Source organism: Aedes aegypti, chromosome 3 (assembly GCF_002204515.2).
Source record: "Aedes aegypti strain LVP_AGWG chromosome 3, AaegL5.0 Primary Assembly, whole genome shotgun sequence".
NCBI classification, from domain to species: Eukaryota; Metazoa; Arthropoda; class Insecta; order Diptera; family Culicidae; genus Aedes; species Aedes aegypti.
This window is the reverse complement of record NC_035109.1, coordinates 28363776-28381785: the sequence shown is the minus strand read 5'-3', so window position 1 is coordinate 28381785 and position 18010 is coordinate 28363776. Positions and strand designations below refer to the sequence as shown.

Below are 18010 nucleotides of genomic sequence, written 5' to 3'. Positions count from 1 at the left end.
GCACAAAAACTCCGAATCCAATGGTGCTCCACATTTCCATGTTTCCTGCATTCTCTGACGTGGGAAGATAAACAACGGTGGCAAATAATTACCAGCTGCTGACATCGCGAATACTACTGTCGTTGTGATCCCTCTCCCAGCAGATGAGACTCCTGAAACATGTCTTTGCCCCTTCTTGGCAATTACTTTTGTCGACTTTGTAGGAACCTAAAATAAAAATAATTAATAAACAATTAGATGCAAAGGATCGTAATTCAGTTCTGGAACTATTCAATTCACTATGAGAATAAACTCACCGTGCTAATACCGGCCTCGTCCATGTTCCACACGCAGCTAGGTGGATAATCATGCTCAGCGAATGCCTCCTCGAGAATATCAAAAAACAGTTTGACACTATCACGATTAAATCCTTTGATGCGTGCCATTGATGTTGCTTCTGGCTTCCGGAGGGCCAAAGAAGGGTTCCTATTTAGGAAGTGATTTAGCCAATTCGTTCCCGCAAGTTTGGTTGAGTGGTTGAATGGGTGTGCGATGTTACTCTCTTCCGCTTTTTCATACGCGAGGCTTCGTATGTCCGTCGCGGTCAACCCGTATCCAACCTGGCTGAACTTCGTAAGTTTACTTACTAATTCCTCTTCTTGGGCACGAGTAAATACCGGGGCTAAACTTCCAAGTGTTTGCAGCTGCACCGACTCGTCATCGTCGGTTTTCTCGATGTACCGCTGCAGTGTTTTCCGGGGCACCTCAAAAACCCGTGACGCCAGCCGCTTTTTCATTCCCCTACGTACTGCATTGACTGCCTGGTTCATTTTTTCGATTGACCAGTCCCTGCGGCCACTCTTCCGATGGTAAATTCGTCCCATTCTGCACCGATTCACAATAATTCCTTTTCACACCGCGATTTGTCGATTGTTTTTATTTTTCTTTTCACACTCAAAATGACAAACGGTTTCAAGCGTCACATATGAAAATGTCTTATTTGAATAATAATAATGGGATAGAATCTTATCTGCGGATTTGAATAATGGGAAAGAATGTTATGTTCGGAATGTAAAATAATTATAATTCAAGCTTAAAATTGTTTATTCCTTCTTATTTTGAACCAATTATTATATTTGAACTAATGATAGGCAGAATTATGCCAATAGTGAAATTGAATGCAATAAACGTTTACACTTTTCTCAAACGTTTGCCGCGTTGAATATTAAATCTGAAAGGTGGCTCGTTTTGCCCCAACTACAATTTAAGTACAAAATATAATGTTTTACAATGAAAACTACAGTTAAATAAGTTTTTCATAATGCTATTACATTATAATTAATCATATCTTGCATATGAGCAACAAAACAAAACAGGTTGTTCCTTCTAAAAAATCTTAAGAAATCTTATGCTTAAATTACAATGTGAGATGGCGAAATTAAATTTTATTGTTTAAATTTATTTGAGAGGTATAACGCACATGAAATAATCATAGATGGACTCAAAATTCACTTATTCAACAGCTTTTACGCCTTTTGAATCAGCAATTGCTTTATTTCATGAGAAAATATGATGGGCCGTTTTACCCCAACGGCGCGTTTTACACCGATTCCCCCTAGTGCACAACCCAATAAATTTTCAGCTTTATCGGTTCACTAAAACTCGAGATTCGCTTCCACAAAGTTTTGATGTCAATTGTTAGAGAGAGACAAAAGATAGGGAAAATAACACGGTCTCCCGTGTCACCTTAAGGTAAAAAATGTCATTGGTGACTTCATGGAATTAATGGAATAATTCTTGTTTTTCCTCTTCTAGGAACCTTTCTACGATTGATTTGGTCTTAACCATCTCGAGTCAGCTTTGCAACCAACTGGTTAATAACGCTGATTTTGATTCAGATCATGTTCCTGTTAAATTACAAATATCCCAAGGAACGATTCTCATTCTTATCAGCAACACTTTCAATTATTCACGAGCCGACTAGAATATATTTAGAACATGTATAAAAAGTAATCTTGATGTTAGCATTTCTCTGCAAACAAAACATAATATTGATCATTGTCAAATTCCTTTATTGAAGCAAGTCTAATTGCAATACCAAAATGTGAAGTAAAATTTGAATCCGGGATTATAGACGATGATCTTAAACTCTTGATCCGTCTTAAAGACGTGAGGACAATGCAGTTTCAAAACACTCGAGATCCTGCTATGCAAATGATATGACAGGATCTGTAAAAATAAACTAAAAAACGTTTCAATCAATTAAGAAAAAAAAAATTAAAAATTGAATTTCTCAATTGGACCCTAGATCTAAAGATTGTCCAACATTTTGAAAAAAAAAACTCAGAAGCCAATACCAACATTGCAAGAGTAAAACAAATTATTACTAATCAATTGCAAAATAAAAACTCATAAACTTCAAGAAATTCTTACAGATTAAAACGCCTATTTTACCTTGAACCCTTTCAATTGGAGGGTAGAGTCAAAGGGCACATCTTCACTCATATTGCTCCAAGCGTTATTTATTATGGGGAGCACTTGTCACAGAACGGAACATATTGAATGACTTAATTACCATGCCACTACATTGACATTCAGCCATTAAACTCTGATCATTAAAAATGAATGCTCTTCACAACAAGCCCTTATACCATCATAATCCATCACCGACCCTTCTAGGGGCCTTATAGCCCTACTTGCCACTACAATTTTGCATTGCCGCTTGCCGCCCGGTCACTCGGTCACCGCGGCCAACACTACACGACGTGATTAGCGAGATTTAAAATCTACAATTTACACACGCATAATGACCATATTCTGCACTGGCGGCGGTTTCTCCAAATCGGTACATGCTTTTCATCCATCTCCTGCCTTGTTGTTAAACTTGAACCACTTAAACGAGAGTCGTCGCACTGATGAATCAATCACTCGGGTAATCACTCTTCCTTACGATTAAAGGGCATGCGATATGCATTTTTTTTCATGGCGATGCGAAACAAAACGATATGCGGAATAGTATGCCAAAAGTGCCAAATAGCTACAGAGTCTTCAGATGTTTATGAATTAATCTCGAAGGGAACCCATCTTCCAAGTTTTCGAATTGGTTCACAAAAGGGTTATCAAAGGCTTCCTAATCATAACTAATGGTTTCCAAAGTATTTCTAGTCATACCCAAAAGGCTTACAATGATTCCCAAGATTACCCAAGAGGTTCTTAGAAGTTTTCAAGAATTCCTGACGGCTTCTCAGGCTATCCCTACGAAGCCTATAAAATCAAATTCGAAAAATGAACCTCGGAAGACTCCTTTTCAAACATTTACAGGAAAACTGTTCAAGGTCACTTTGTAACGCTGACGGACTCATTCGAGATATCGCATACCCTTATGTTGTGGGGCCTTTTCTGCTGGCGGCAAGGTCGCGCGGCCACTTCATTGCATTGTCATAATATTTCAATTAACCACATTTCTCTTCTCCGTTTCTCGTTCCCAGTCCAGCATAATGCTGCTGCAAGCGATCGTCCGGCGTCACCTTGGCGCGGACATTCCACACGTGTGGGATCTCTCGCGGAACGTCAGCTTCATTCTGCAGAACGGCCATGCCACCGTGACCTATCCTCGACCTTTGCTGCCGAACATCGCCGAGATCGCGTGCATCCACTGTAAACCGGCTGGACCGCTGCCGAAGGATCTGGAGGACTTCATCGCCGGAGCCGGTGAGTCCGGTTTCATCTACGTGTCGATGGGATCTTCGGTCAAGGCCGCCAACATGCCGGATCATCTGAGGAAATTGCTGATCCAAACCTTCTCCCGGTTGCCGTACCGAGTGCTTTGGAAATACGAGGCCAGTTCTTCCATGCTGACTGACCTGCCACCAAACGTGAAACTCGGTCGTTGGTTACCCCAGCAGGACATTCTGGGTCACCGGAAGCTACGAGCTTTCGTGACGCACGGTGGACTGCTCAGCATGTTCGAAACCGTGTACCACGGAGTTCCGGTCGTGACGATGCCGGTCTTCTGCGATCACGATGCCAATGCTGCCAAGGCGGAAACCGATGGCTATGCGCTCCAGCTGGATCTGGAGACGTTGACCACGGAGAAGCTGGTGCGGGGGATTCACCGCGTGATACACGATCCCAAGTTCCGCAATGAGGCCAAGTATTATGGACAAGACGGGGATATTATAATGAGGCATGGTTTTACTAATTCCGTTTTGATTTTGTTTTCAGACGACGACAGATGCTGCTGAAAGACACACGGACGACTCCTCTGGAGACGGCGATCTACTGGACCGAGTACGTTCTGCGGCATAACGGAGCCTATCATCTGCAGACGCCGGCCAGGAATCTCTCGTAAGTTGATTCATTGTTTGGTAGATATCAATTTTTGAGGATCAAAACAGTTTGAACCAAACTGCTGCTTTTTAAAATTTGTCTTTATTGTTTATGATAGCTAACACGTAATAATTCCAAATATTTGTAGCGCCAAACACACAATTTTTAAATAAAGTCTTACTGATGGCTACGGGTTGGAATCCAACCCGTCGAGATTTTTTGTTTTGTTTTAGACTTCTCGAATAGTACAGTATTTTCGATGTCTAACTTAAAAAAACGATGAATTTAAGAAATTTTCAGAAAACACTGAGGTGAGGAGCAACATCTGCTCATATTCAGGGGTGTTTCGCTTTTCCTTCTTTAATAATAACATCCTCACTAACATAATTGAACATACCATGCCCACACAGTTACGGATCACCCACAGTGACGGATCACTTTGGCGTTCAACATTGCAATACAGTACCAGAACAACGGCCTAACTGACAAATGTAAACAAATTGAGTTTTATTCACCTAACAGTTTATTTGATAAACTACAATCATATACTGCACAACTGTTTCTTAAAAATAACGTTTTTCACGAAATAAGTGAGAAAAACATAAAGGCGCATTTGATATTCTCTTTCGATACGAACTCTGATGTCAATTTCGCCCACCTTCCCCCCCTGCGGTAACCGGGCGCATTTGCGATTGAGTGTGGCAGCAGGGCGCATTTAAAACTGAGTGTGCAGAAGGTCGATAGTGAAGAAGGTTCGTGTGAAAGAGCGTAGCAAAACGGCGAAGCTGATGATAGGTAAACCAGAAGGACGAGGTCAAAAGGCGCAATCGCTGCTGTCAAACTGAAGGAGACGAAAAATTTATTATTTATTTTAACATGTTGTTCATAATATGAAAATAAATCAAATGGTTTGTTACAAAAGTAATATTGTAATGGATCATACAAAAATGCATCATGCGATTAAATCGATGGGAAACATAATATAGAATTAAAATTATATCCGCTGAACTTCAAACCGATTTTACTGACAATGTATTAGTGTTCACATTCGCCCTAATTCTGACTCTGTATTGATTGGATAACTCGCTCAAAACATAAAAGTTGACGTAAAACATATTTTTCCCATGTTATACTATTTGTCTTCAACCATTTGTAGTGTTAAGCATAACGTTCAACCGCTAAATAGCGGTGTATTTGACAAATGTTTAGTTGGTACCACACAGCTATCATTATTTGTTCGTTTTCTGTAAGAAGTGCCGTCAGCATTCATAAGCTCCCACAGCTGCGCACAGGTGGTAAAATTCAAATGTTATAAGGCAATCCATGAGACAGCTGCGATCAGCTGGTTTTTTTGTTTACCATGTGCTTTTGACGTTTCGCGATCGGAGTGACTTTTCGACTACAAAGGAAAATGGAAAGCTCCGATAACACTCGCATGATTCGCATTTCGGTTGCATTCACACTTTTAGCTGTCAGTCCTATCACGAAAAGTCCTCATGGATAGCCTTATAGCATAAAACATACTCATTCGTTTCGATTGAGTATGAATTCATCTTTGGAAAACATTTTTCTCGATTGTTGATTCTAAATATCGAATATTAGTATTTTCCTCGATTATTGATTCTAAATATCGCCTTCTAACTCGATTGTTGATTCGCCTTATAACTCGATTGTTGATTCTAAAAATCTCCTTCTAACTAGTGATCCATATTATGGATCAGGAAATGATTGTTTACCACGGTTATGGATCACTTCCAAAGAATCTAGATTTCTGCCATTTTAAGCATTGGATTCGATATTTTCAGACAATAGCACTAAAGATAAAACTAATAAAACATCAAGGTTTGTAAATTTCATTTTTAGCCGACAAAAATGAGTGAAAAACTTGGTGTGGAGCGAAAACAGTTCATGTCTCAGTTATTACAATGCAGCATCACAAACAAAAGGCATTTTACCCTGGTTTCCAGCTCGAACACTGCTATTTTTTGCAGTAATATATGACGCATTGTTAACTTTCGTCAAAACATGCAATACATATGCATTGAGTTGAAAATCTCTTGATTTTGCGCACTGATCCGTAATATTTCACAATTTGATCCATAATATGAACGTTGATCCATAATATGGTACGATACAATTTTTAATTGTTATGCAATCCTATGTAAATATTATACTCAAAATAGTTTACTAATCGTGGCACGGTAAATGGCTGGGCATGGCGTACCATTGGCACCTCGCGTACCTACAGGAATAAAATAGAACCCATTGTGTGGTCCTTTGCCTCTTGCCCAGCAACTCCTATCCCTACCTCCTCGTGGTACTGGCCGGGATACGAGTAACCTTGGGGAAGATCGGGTAACCAACCCCCGGTGGGAACTTTGGTCGTATGCTGACAGGGAAGGGGGGGTTTGCTTCTGCAAACCTTGAGCGTCTGTACACCATGTTAGGAGCGGCTCACAACAGCGTCTGTTCCCCATGTCAGGGGCGGCTGATCATCGTCCGAGTGCCAGAGAAGGACTCTAAGCTAAACTGCGCACTATGGCCCTCCGAACATATAAGGGGAATGGTCCTCCGGAAATCTAGGGGATTGGTGTCAGGCCCTGCAAGCCAACCGTAAAAACACATCAGCACAGGAACGTCAACGAGAGAATACGGACCGGAACAATCGGCAAAGACCACAGCGACGAAAATGGACTTGCGATTGGAAACTCGGTACGTGGAACTGCAAATCTCTCAACTTCATCGGAAGCACACGCATACTCTTCGATGTACTGAAGATCCGCGGTTTCGACATCGTAGCGTTGCAGGAGGTGTGCTGGACAGGTTCGATGGTGCGAATGTTTAGAGGTAATCATACCATCTACCAGAGCTGCGGCAACACACGAGAGCTGGGAACAGCTTTTATAGTGATGGGTGATATGCAGAGGCGCGTGATCGGGTGGTGGCCGATCAACGAAAGAATGTGCAAGTTGAGGCTCAAAGGCCGGTTCTTCAACTTCAGCATCATAAACGTGCATAGCCCTCACTCCGGAAGCACTGATGATGACAAGGAAGCATTTTACGCGCAGCTCGAACGCGAGTACGACCGCTGCCCAAGCCACGACGTCAAGATCATCATAGGAGACTTAAACGCTCAGGTTGGCCAGGAGGAGGAGTTCAGACCGACGATTGGAAAGTTCAGCGCCCACCGGCTGACGAACGAGAACGGCCTACGACTGATAGATTTTGCCGCCTCCAAGAACATGGCCATTCGCAGCACCTACTTCCAGCACAGCCTCCCGTATCGATACACCTGGAGATCACCACTGCAGACGGAATCACAAATCGACCACGTTTTGATCGATGGATGGCACTTCTCCGATATAACCGACGTCAGAACCTATCGTGGCGCTAACATTGACTCCGACCACTACCTGGTGATGGTGAAACTGCGCCAAAAACTATCCGTCAATAACAATGTACGGTATCGACGCCCGTCTCGGTATAACCTAGCGCGACTGGCCCAACCGAACGTCGCTGCCGCATACGCGCAGCATCTCGAGGTAGTGTTGCCGGAAGAGGGCGAGCTTGACGAAGCCCCTCTTGAGGACTGCTGGAGCAACATAAAAGCAGCCATCAACAACGCAGCCGAGAGCATCGTCGGGTACGTGGAAAGGAGGACATGTGACGATTGGTTCGACGATGAATGCAGGCAGGTTTTGGAGGAGAAGGATGCAACGCGGGCTGCAATGCTGCAGCAAGGAACGCAACAAAACGTGGAGCGATATAAAAGAAAACGAAAGCAGCAAACCCGCCTATTCCGGGACAAAAAGCGCCTCCTGGAAGAAGCAGAATGTGATGAAATGGAACAGCTGCGTCGTTCACAAGAAACGCGAAAGTTCGAGCTGAACTCATCAAAATGGGCCCGGAGAGGTTGGCAGCCTGTCTGTTCCGGCTGATTGTCAGAATCTGGGAAACCGAACAGCTGCCGGAGGAGTGGAAGCAAGGGGTCATATGCCCCATCTACAAGAAGGGCGACAAACTGGAATGTAAAAACTATCGTGCGATCACTATCCTGAAGCCGCCTACAAAGTGCTATCCCAGATTATCTTCCGTCGTCTATCACCAATAACAAATGAGTTTGTGGGAAGTTATCAAGCTGGTTTCATCAACGGCCGCTCGACAACGGACCAAATCTTCACTGTACGGCAAATCCTCCAGAAATGCCGTGAATACCAAGTCCCAACGCATCACCTGTTCATCGATTTCAAAGCGGCTTATGATAGCATCGACCGCGAAGAGCTATGCAAAATCATGGACGAGTACAGCTTTCCCGGGAAGCTCACAAGACTAATAAGAGCAACGATGGACGGTGTGCAGAATAGCGTGAAGATTTCGGGTGAACATTCCAGTTCGTTCGAATCCTGCCGGGGACTTCGACAGGGTGATAGACTTTCGTGCCTGCTGTTCAACAACGCGCTAGAAGGTGTCATGCGGAGAGCCGGGTTCAATAACCGAGGTACGATTTTTACAAGATCCAGTCAATTTGTTTGCTTCGCGGATGATATGGATATTATCGGCAGAACATTTGGAACGGTGGCAGACCTGTACACCCGCCTGAAGCGACAAAAGTCGGCCTGATGGTGAATGCGTCAAAAACAAAGTACATGCTGATAGGCGGAACCGAGCGCGACAGAGTCCGCCTGGGAAGCAGTGTTACGATAGACGGGGATACTTTTGAGGTAGTTGATGAGTTCGTCTACCTCGGATCCTTATTAACGGCTGATAACAACGTTAGTCGTGAAATACGGAGACGCATCATCAGTGGAAGTCGCGCCTACTATGGGCTCCAGAAGAAGCTGCGGTCGAGAAAGATTCACCCTCGCACCAAATGTACCATGTACAAAACGCTTATAAGACCGGTGGTCCTCTATGGACATGAAGCATGGACCATGCTGGAAGAGGACCTACAAGCACTTGGAGTGTTCGAACGAAGGGTGCTTAGGACGATCTTTGGCGGAGTACAGGAAAACGGTGTGTGGCGGCGGAGAATGAACCACGAGCTCGCTAGGCTCTACGGCGAACCAAGTATTCAGAAGGTTGCGAAAGCCGGAAGGGTGCGCTGGGCAGGGCATGTTGCAAGACTACCGGACAATAATCCTGCAAAGATGGTGTTCGCGTCGAATCCGGTTGGCACAAGAAGGCGAGGAGCACAGCGAGCGAGGTGGCTTGATCAGGTGCAACAAGATCTGGAGAACGTGGGCCAAAATCGAAGTTGGAGAGACTCAGCCATGGACCGAGTAAATTGGCGTAACATCGTTAACGAGGTTTTATCAAATTAATTGATGTAATACCAACTAAATAAAAAATCAATAGTTTACTAATCGAAGTTCCAATTTGAAACGATTCGATTCGTGCTTTCAAATTATCATTTTACGTTTTCCATATTGTTTTATTGAATTTTATAGGTTGGACTCCACACTATTTGAACCATAACTGTGGGGTCATGGTAAATAAACGAGAGACCGAATTTAGTACCATATCATTTACTTTCCGCTAGAGTTTGACAGATACGCGTATTTCGACCTCAACTGTAAAGCGGTCTTCAATGTCGTGTACTAGACTATGGAAGCAGGAGTTCAAGCTTTCGATTTATAGTAGGGTAACGGTCGTATTTTGGACCCCCTAAGGAAGTGATTTTAGTTTTGTGTCCCAATTAATTATTTGTACAGCGTAGCCAAATCAAAGAACATGTCAAAATGTAGAGAAAAACTTCCTCTACGAGATAAAAATGCCCAAACGGTCATGTTGGATCCAAAAAAACATCGAAAATAATTGAATTGTGAAGCACTGTTTTTCATTATTTTGGACACACCAATACATTTTGGACCGTCAAAGTATATATTTTGGACCCCCGGCATTTTTTTATCGTTTGGCGTCAAAGTCCATGACACTGGATGTATAATGTGCTTGTCCTTAGTCTAATCAATCGATCGACAACGGAAAACCGAACCAATTCTACGCTTTCTGTTCAGAAATTGGAAAAAAGTTTTTGTTTACATTTGATAAATTTCTGACGGCTTCAATTTCTGTGTGTAACGGGTTGTAACGGTTGCATGGATGCACCGATTAAATTAAATTAACTTCAGCAAGTGATGCAAGTGCGGAATAGTCCTATCTTTCCAAATGGCATGCAAATTGAGTTGGTCTTTAGATTTAAACTGGGAAATTTGCTGGAAAATGGCCAAGGGGGTCCAAAATATATTGGTTACCCTATTGGATGTACTAAAAGCCCTTTCTGTGATCCAACAAAGCATCTCAAACAAAAGAAGCACAAATTTGTGCAATAACTTTAACTCTTCTTACAGGTGTAGGTAGGTTTAAATATATCCAATCACATCAATCGAAAGCTTGAAATTAAGTGTTCCATGTTACTAAATAATCATTATAATTATGTTTGCAGAACATTACTATCAAAAAAGGAAAAAAATAGAGCAAAACACTTTCAGAGTGCAGTTGGAGCATAATGCGTAATATGCACCTGAAACGTAAAGCGCTCAAGTAAAATTTCTCTTTTTTACCAAAGTTATTTTGACAGCTGATCCAGTATGAGCGAAGTGTCACTATTACTTGCGGAATAATTGAGCGACCCATTTTTCCGTGCGGAAGTGACAGATCCATTTGATTTGACCGGCAAGCGTTACCGACGTTATGAAATCAGTTCTACTTTTCAGCAGCGTACAACTAGTGATCCTTTATATGAGAGATTAGCGGAAGTAAAATAGAATGATTTGGCAACAGACCAGCAGTGCTGAGTTTGTTCGTCGTTGAGAATAATATTATAACACGGACATGACTTTCTCATTGCTAAAAAAAGTGTATTTTGTTTCGTTATAGATCTTTGAGCTACATTTTCAAACTAATAAACATCAGAAAAAATCACTAACTAAATATCGCATTGACAAACATTAAAAAAAAGGTAAATATTTCTTATATTTTGCTCCATGCAAAACAACTTTCACCGAAATAATTTCAAGTGGATTACATTACTCCTCAAGAAAAGTTCAAAAGAAACATAACGCATGTTCGTTTGGCTCACGCTTTGACAGCTCTCACTGCTCGATTGGCTCACACTTTGACAGAAATGTCAGCTTCCGTGTATCTTTCATATAAAGGATCACTACGTACAACTCAAGTAATTTCGGTAGCGGAATCATAGGCCTTTTCATGTGACAGATCCGTCTATGCATTTGTTTACATCGGTGGAGGACCGGTGCTAACACGGGCCTGTCATTTTCATAGAAGAACTGTCAATGAGCTTCCGGATCAGCTGATTTGAAACGTCATGTGAAAAGGCCTATTCTTGACCGTTTCTTGTCCTATCCTTTTGCTCAGTACTGCGTACCAGCCATAACGCAACAAATAAGCAGCTATGCGCTACCAAAAGTCAAGACTTTACATTTGATTTTTAATTGGATTAAATGTACAAATAAAAATGAAAGTTGCCAAAAAAAATCGTGCTCTCGGTGAGAATCAAATTTACCACTAACAATTCGCTGGATTGGCGCGTTACCAACTACTGTCTATCACAGCGGTTTTCAGATCATATTCCCCAGAGTACTTGGTGATGAAGTGGACACACCAGTAGAGTAGCAACGGAACCACTTTTGCAAAACTCAAACATCCCATGTTGTCCTAGGATAAAGTTGTAGATTTATATTGACGCACGTCCATCTCCTCTAAAAGTCGACGTAGCCACATCGTTTCATGGCAGGCCAAGGTTAAAGCGTTGTATTTGGCCTCCAAAGGTTATAGGGTTACCGTATCCTGTCCTTTGCTGCTTTTGCTGACTGGTTCTCCGCCGTTGAAAATATGAAACCTGTAGTGGATCGTCGAATACGCCTTTCTCCGGCCCAGTCTGAGTCGGAACATCCTACTAGTTAAACACTGGTTGCACCTCATGATTGTTCGGCTCGAAGCCCAGGAAATCTCTATCGTTCATCTCACTAGCGTCATCGTATTCCAACTTTTTCTGTTCATCTTGCACTTGCAACTGGTCGGTGTTCAGACAGACTGGACCAAGTGTTTTTTAATGGGTTCAGGAAAACCTATCCCAAGCATTCAAAATGTAAAATGTTTGCATTATTTCCTGTGATAGTGGACCTTACCTATTTAGTAATACATCTGCAGTAAAATAGCGTCGGAAAAATCAGAACTGATGGAATTCTGAACGTATATTTAGAACGCCAAAATATCATTTAGTCGTGTCTGTCTGAACACCGACCAACTGATCTTTGCAAAACAATTTCTTCAATGTCGTTCACACTTTCACGTTTAACGGGCAAGAATGCGATAGCCTTTGTGCTGAATTGAGTAGCCGATGAACACCATCGTCGTTGCTTTCGGGACAAATTTCTTACGTTTTTGGTCGGGCACGTGAACTAACTCGTCACACCCGAACACCTTGAGCTCCACTAAATCTGGCGCTCGTCCCGTACACAACTCGTAAGGAGTCTTATCCACAGTACGTGATGGCAATCGCTTCTGGATGAAGATTGCTGTGAGCACAGCCTCGCCTCAGTAACACTTCGGCAGCCCAGCGTCCAGCAGCCAGATCCTGCTAATAGCATTTTTTCTTCTCCGCTACTCCATTATGCTAACAAGGGAAGGTCACGATGGTGTTACACGGGGTTTTCAACCGGACTATTTTTGTTAAATGTCGAAATATGAAAAACCCCAAAGCCTTTCGGATGATGGATCAGTGGTGTAGCCAGGAGGGGTTCTGAAAGGGGCAATTTTGTACGTAAGGTACCGTGGGGCAAGTGGGTAATGGAATTCGCATAGTTGAGATTCTTTAAATTCTAGAGTCTTTAAATTGAAACAAATAAGGTCTTGTATATTTTTTAGCTTGACTCCCACCAAATATAAGCAGTATGTCGAAATAAATTTTTATGTAAAATTAAAGAAAACAATACAGAAAAAGTTTTTGAAAAATGTCTCCTTACTTTTCACTTGCCCCATAAGTGAGTTTATCGTTTTGAACAATAAACTCAAAAACTAACAGTTATGTTCACGATTTCTATTATCTTTGACATTTTTTTTTTGGCTTCTCAATGAACAATAACATAAGTAACATGCAAACAAAGAAAATTTTATTATATTTCTTCTGTTCAGTTCAACAAACATAGTGGAAATGATTCGACAACATTATAACTGCAACATTTTCAATGTTAGTTCTTACATTATGGTACAACAATTGCATTTCTGCTCTGTAGAATTTCCACCGCTCGTTATTTGTTTTTCAGAAAGTTGGATATGACGTCGGATAACTTTTCGGGAGAAATCAAACGGAATCCTTTATCTAAGTATTTGGAATCTTTTTTATGTGGAAAGGCCTATATTCCATTTTTAAGTTTTAAAAAAGCATTACATAGACATTTCTCGAGATTTCCGTGCGTTCTTTTATATTGAAACTTTTCAATCAACGTCTTCCATTCTTTAAAAAGTAGACATATTTACATCGTAATGTTTGGCAACCTCTTTTAGAGAAGTTTCATGATTTCTAATAGCTTTTAACGCTTTGAGTAGTGTTTCTTGAATTACCAGCACGTTCTGTTCTTCTATGATAAATGTGAACCATGTTTACTTATAGCTACCTAAAGAGAAAACACAAATTCAATCCCTAATGACAAACTTTTCACTTGCCCCACGTGATTAGAAAATTGACGGTATTTAAATTTAGTTATTTTTAGGTCTACGTCGAATTAATTATAAAACTTTTTTTATTGCAGTTTGAAACTGTCAGAGGGGACAACTTAGAAGTGCTACAGAAAATTATTTTCCGAAACTTTTTTCCACTGAAATTATTAAAATAAGATTGCACGCCGCCAACTTGTTACGGAGTGATAGTTGACAGGTTAACAATCATTCACTTCATTATGCAGTAATGGCTGAAAAATCTCAGGAATCTTTTACCTATCGTAATCTTCTGAATGGCCTCAAAGGTTTACGCATTTATTTAAAACGGTAATTCACATATTCTTAAATATATATTAACTATTTTCACTTACCCCATTTACCCACTTGCCCCGCGGTACCTAATATCATATTATTAAGCTAATTGGAAATTTGAGAAAAATATTTTTTTAGTATCTTCATCACAATGGTAGAGAACATAATTGACATTAATGTATGTTTTAAATGTATTTTCCATGCCATTGGCGTAACTAAGGGGTCGTCCATAAATGACGTAGCTTTTTAGGGGGGCGGGGGGTCTTCACGTATTTGTGACGAAGTGTGACGAGGGGGAGGGAGGGGTCCTAGCTAGTGGACGTAGCATTTTGAATCAAGTCCGTTAAAAGAAAGGCGCTGAAAAAAATTGCATAGAATTATTTTTTTCAAACTTCTTTAATTTTTTACTAATAAGGCCGGAACAAATCTTGAAATCTTCTTTTGTCACTTTCCATCAACATGTGTCGAGGGGGGGGGGGGACAATAAATAATAAAATGGAAATTCAGGTAAATTTATCATTTTTTTATTATCATATGCTGCAAAACCATGTTTTTGCAGCGTATACCCGTCGATTAAAATGATCGTATAACATTTTTCATAACTAGAATTTTCATAACAAAAATCTCAAGGTTTTTCATCCATAATCTTGAGTTTTAGTGAGAGAAAATACTAAATTGATAAAATCAACAAGAACAAATTTTAAATTATATCCTTCTGGTTGTGAAAATATTTCACTAGATTTGAAGAAAACTGGCACTGTGGAGTATATTGCATTTCTACGCCCACTTGTGCCATGTTCTTTGTAAATATTAGCGAATGTGACACAATATCTTACATTCGTTAATGTTTGCAAGAAACAAGGCACAAGTGGGCGTAGAAAGGAAAGCAACTTTGATGGCAATTATTCTTCATTCAGTTTAAATATTAAGAGGAGAATCATCGTTTTACAAATTTTCAAAACCAGTTTTTTTTTTGCTCAAAATTGAAGCAATGTTCGAGAAAATGTATCATTGGATTACACTTGCTGTCTGAAATACTATGATAGATTTTCGTAAGGATTGGTTGAAATTTTAACGAAAAACTGATTTTTAATTTTTGATGATTGTTGATGATTGAATGATTGATTCTTGAGCCTTAATAGAGTCATTCATAACATTTACACAACATAATGAAAACAAGGTACCTAATGATGATTACGCTTTCAATATTTATACGTCCAGAAAAAGAAGAATCCCCCGGGGAAAAGATGTATTCAGATAATTGAGTTCTTTGAAGGTTTATAGAATCATATATATAAAATCCCAGAGTTGTCTGTCTGTCAGTAACGCTCTGAAATGTTTCACCGAAAAGTATCATTGAGCGCCAAATCAGAAAACTAAGAGCACTACAACAGTCAATTTGAATGCTAGAACATTACAACTGCATATTCAGAACACTTCATCAGCTATTTGATAGAATATTCTGGAGTTTTCTGGTACATTATTATTCCCAATTCGTAGAATATTCTCGAACTTTTCATTATTATCGTTTTCGTTTTTAAGAAATTAGTCGCTGATCGGAACGTAAACAATTCAACTTCAAGTAAATTGTAATCCGGTCAGCTTTAATTCGGGTAGCGGTTGATTATTTGATTCATAACGGTGTTTGCCAATTCCAACCTAGGTTCAAAGACGAATTCGCACATGCAAAAGCCAGATAATGAAATGAATGTGCAACAAATATTCAAGTTTTTTTATTTACAGTGAAACCTACATGAGTCGATGTTCCATGACTCGATATCGACTCATGGAAGCATACTGAAACCAAAATGTTATGGCTACAATGATGGTCTCTTAAAACAGATTTCCTAAGCATTCCTGTTCCATGACTTGATATTTCCATGAGGCGATGGTAACTCCCCCCTAATGATTCCTTCCCAACTGTGATTTCGAAAGGTGACAATATATTACCGTAAAACGGGGTAACTTTGATAGTTTTTTCGAAGAAAACTTCAATATTTATGCATGCTGTTTCAAAGAATTACAATTTATATTTTTAAAACAAGTACTGACAGTACCTAGCTATCGATTGCACTTGATAGATTGCCAAAAGATTTATGCTGAATGGATATATAATTTTTCATATAATCGAAAGTCGGTTTTCTGTTTCGGGGTAACTTTGATAATGGAGTATAAATCTAACAAGATTGAATGAATTACCGAACATTTATAGGGCGTTGCATACCTCTAGGTCCCAGTTTGTCAAAATGCTATTCGCTAAGAGATTTGAGACCGAATTCGTGTTCTACTATAATCAGGCTGTCATGGGTAAATGACGAACTCATTATGAGTTTATCAAATAGTGGTCGTAGAACAGATTGTTAGTAAGCATTGCAAAAATGCTAAAATATGGTAAATTGTTAATATTTGCATAAAAATCCTCAAATGCACTTGATTCCAACGAAAATAGCTTGGACATGGAGTGTTATACTAATACTATTTACATTTGCATTTGTTTTTCTTAACTGATTGACAGAAACTTTGTTATTTCGTTTAATATGTTGGGGGTCTCACACTATCAAAGTTACCCGCATTATCAAAGTTACCCCGTTTTACGGTACTGCAATATTCGAGAATTTTTGGTAAGAGTTTATCTTATAATTCATAGAATTTTCTGGAACTTTTGAAATATTTCACAACATAAGAAACATTACTACAGCGTTTAAAGCTGTGACTATTTCAGATTAGAACATTGCAACAACATTGAGGCCACATGCTCGATTGAGTATGTTCAGAGCATTAAGTTAGGCGATTTTGAGGTCATTAGTGTCATGCACTTTAAAATATTATCCATAGCTTTTCGCTATAAAATTTAGTTAGAACGTGGCTAGCCACGTAGGGAAATCTAGTAATTGATAATTCATGGAGATCACTAAAGGATTCTATTTTGTAAACGTTCAAGAAAAATCACAAGCCTGTTAACATTAACAAACAGATTTAAAACTACAGTTAAACCTCCATGAGTCGATGTTCCACTACTCGATATCGACTCATGGAACCATACTAAAAATCAAATTTCATGGTTACTATGATGGTCCTCTCAAACAGCTTTCCATAGCATTGCTGTTCCATGACTCGATATTTCCATGAGTCGATGGTCCTTTTAATATCGACTAATGGAGGGTTGACTGTAGCAAAAAAACACGACAGATAATGAAAACCAACACTGACAATAAAACATTTTATTTATTTCCCCCTTCTGACTTTTTGAAAAATTTGAAGAGGGGGGGGGGGTGACAAAAGTAAAATTTCAAATTTGTTCCGGCCTAAACTTGGGTTATAAAATTATAATTAAGCTTCAAAACGTTCATATGACAAGATTGAAAAAATATCTATGAAACTTTAGATAAATGCAATCAAACAGATGTTTTGAAGCTTTGAATAATTATGTGAATCTTATATTATATTCGTGTCTAAATTAATAAATTTATAAATAAACAAAAAAGTTTAATAAGTTGATTAAAAATCAATACTTAACTACTTGGAGTACATTTTTTGGCATTTGTTAACATGACATAAATTCAGGCGTTTTAGTTTATCCATATTTTCTGTTGGAGCTTTATTTCTTCAACATAATAAAATATGCTCTTCTTGGCAAATATTACATTAAAAAAAAAAATTACCGTGAATTATGCCTTCAATGTTGCAGGAAATCTCCACCCAATCAACTCAT

The 18010-nt window shown here is 39.8% G+C and overlaps 1 protein-coding gene across 1 annotated transcript in view; it reads left to right on the top strand.

The window, feature by feature from the left end:
- The window catches only part of LOC5566412 (2-hydroxyacylsphingosine 1-beta-galactosyltransferase), a 331598-nt gene that overhangs the window by 298918 nt on the left and 14670 nt on the right, over positions 1-18010 (top strand). The window contains exons 6-7 of the mRNA XM_021850614.1: positions 3468-4132; positions 4204-4326. Of these exons, the coding sequence (XP_021706306.1) occupies positions 3468-4132; positions 4204-4326 (788 nt within the window). The remainder of the gene's footprint in view (positions 1-3467; positions 4133-4203; positions 4327-18010) is intronic.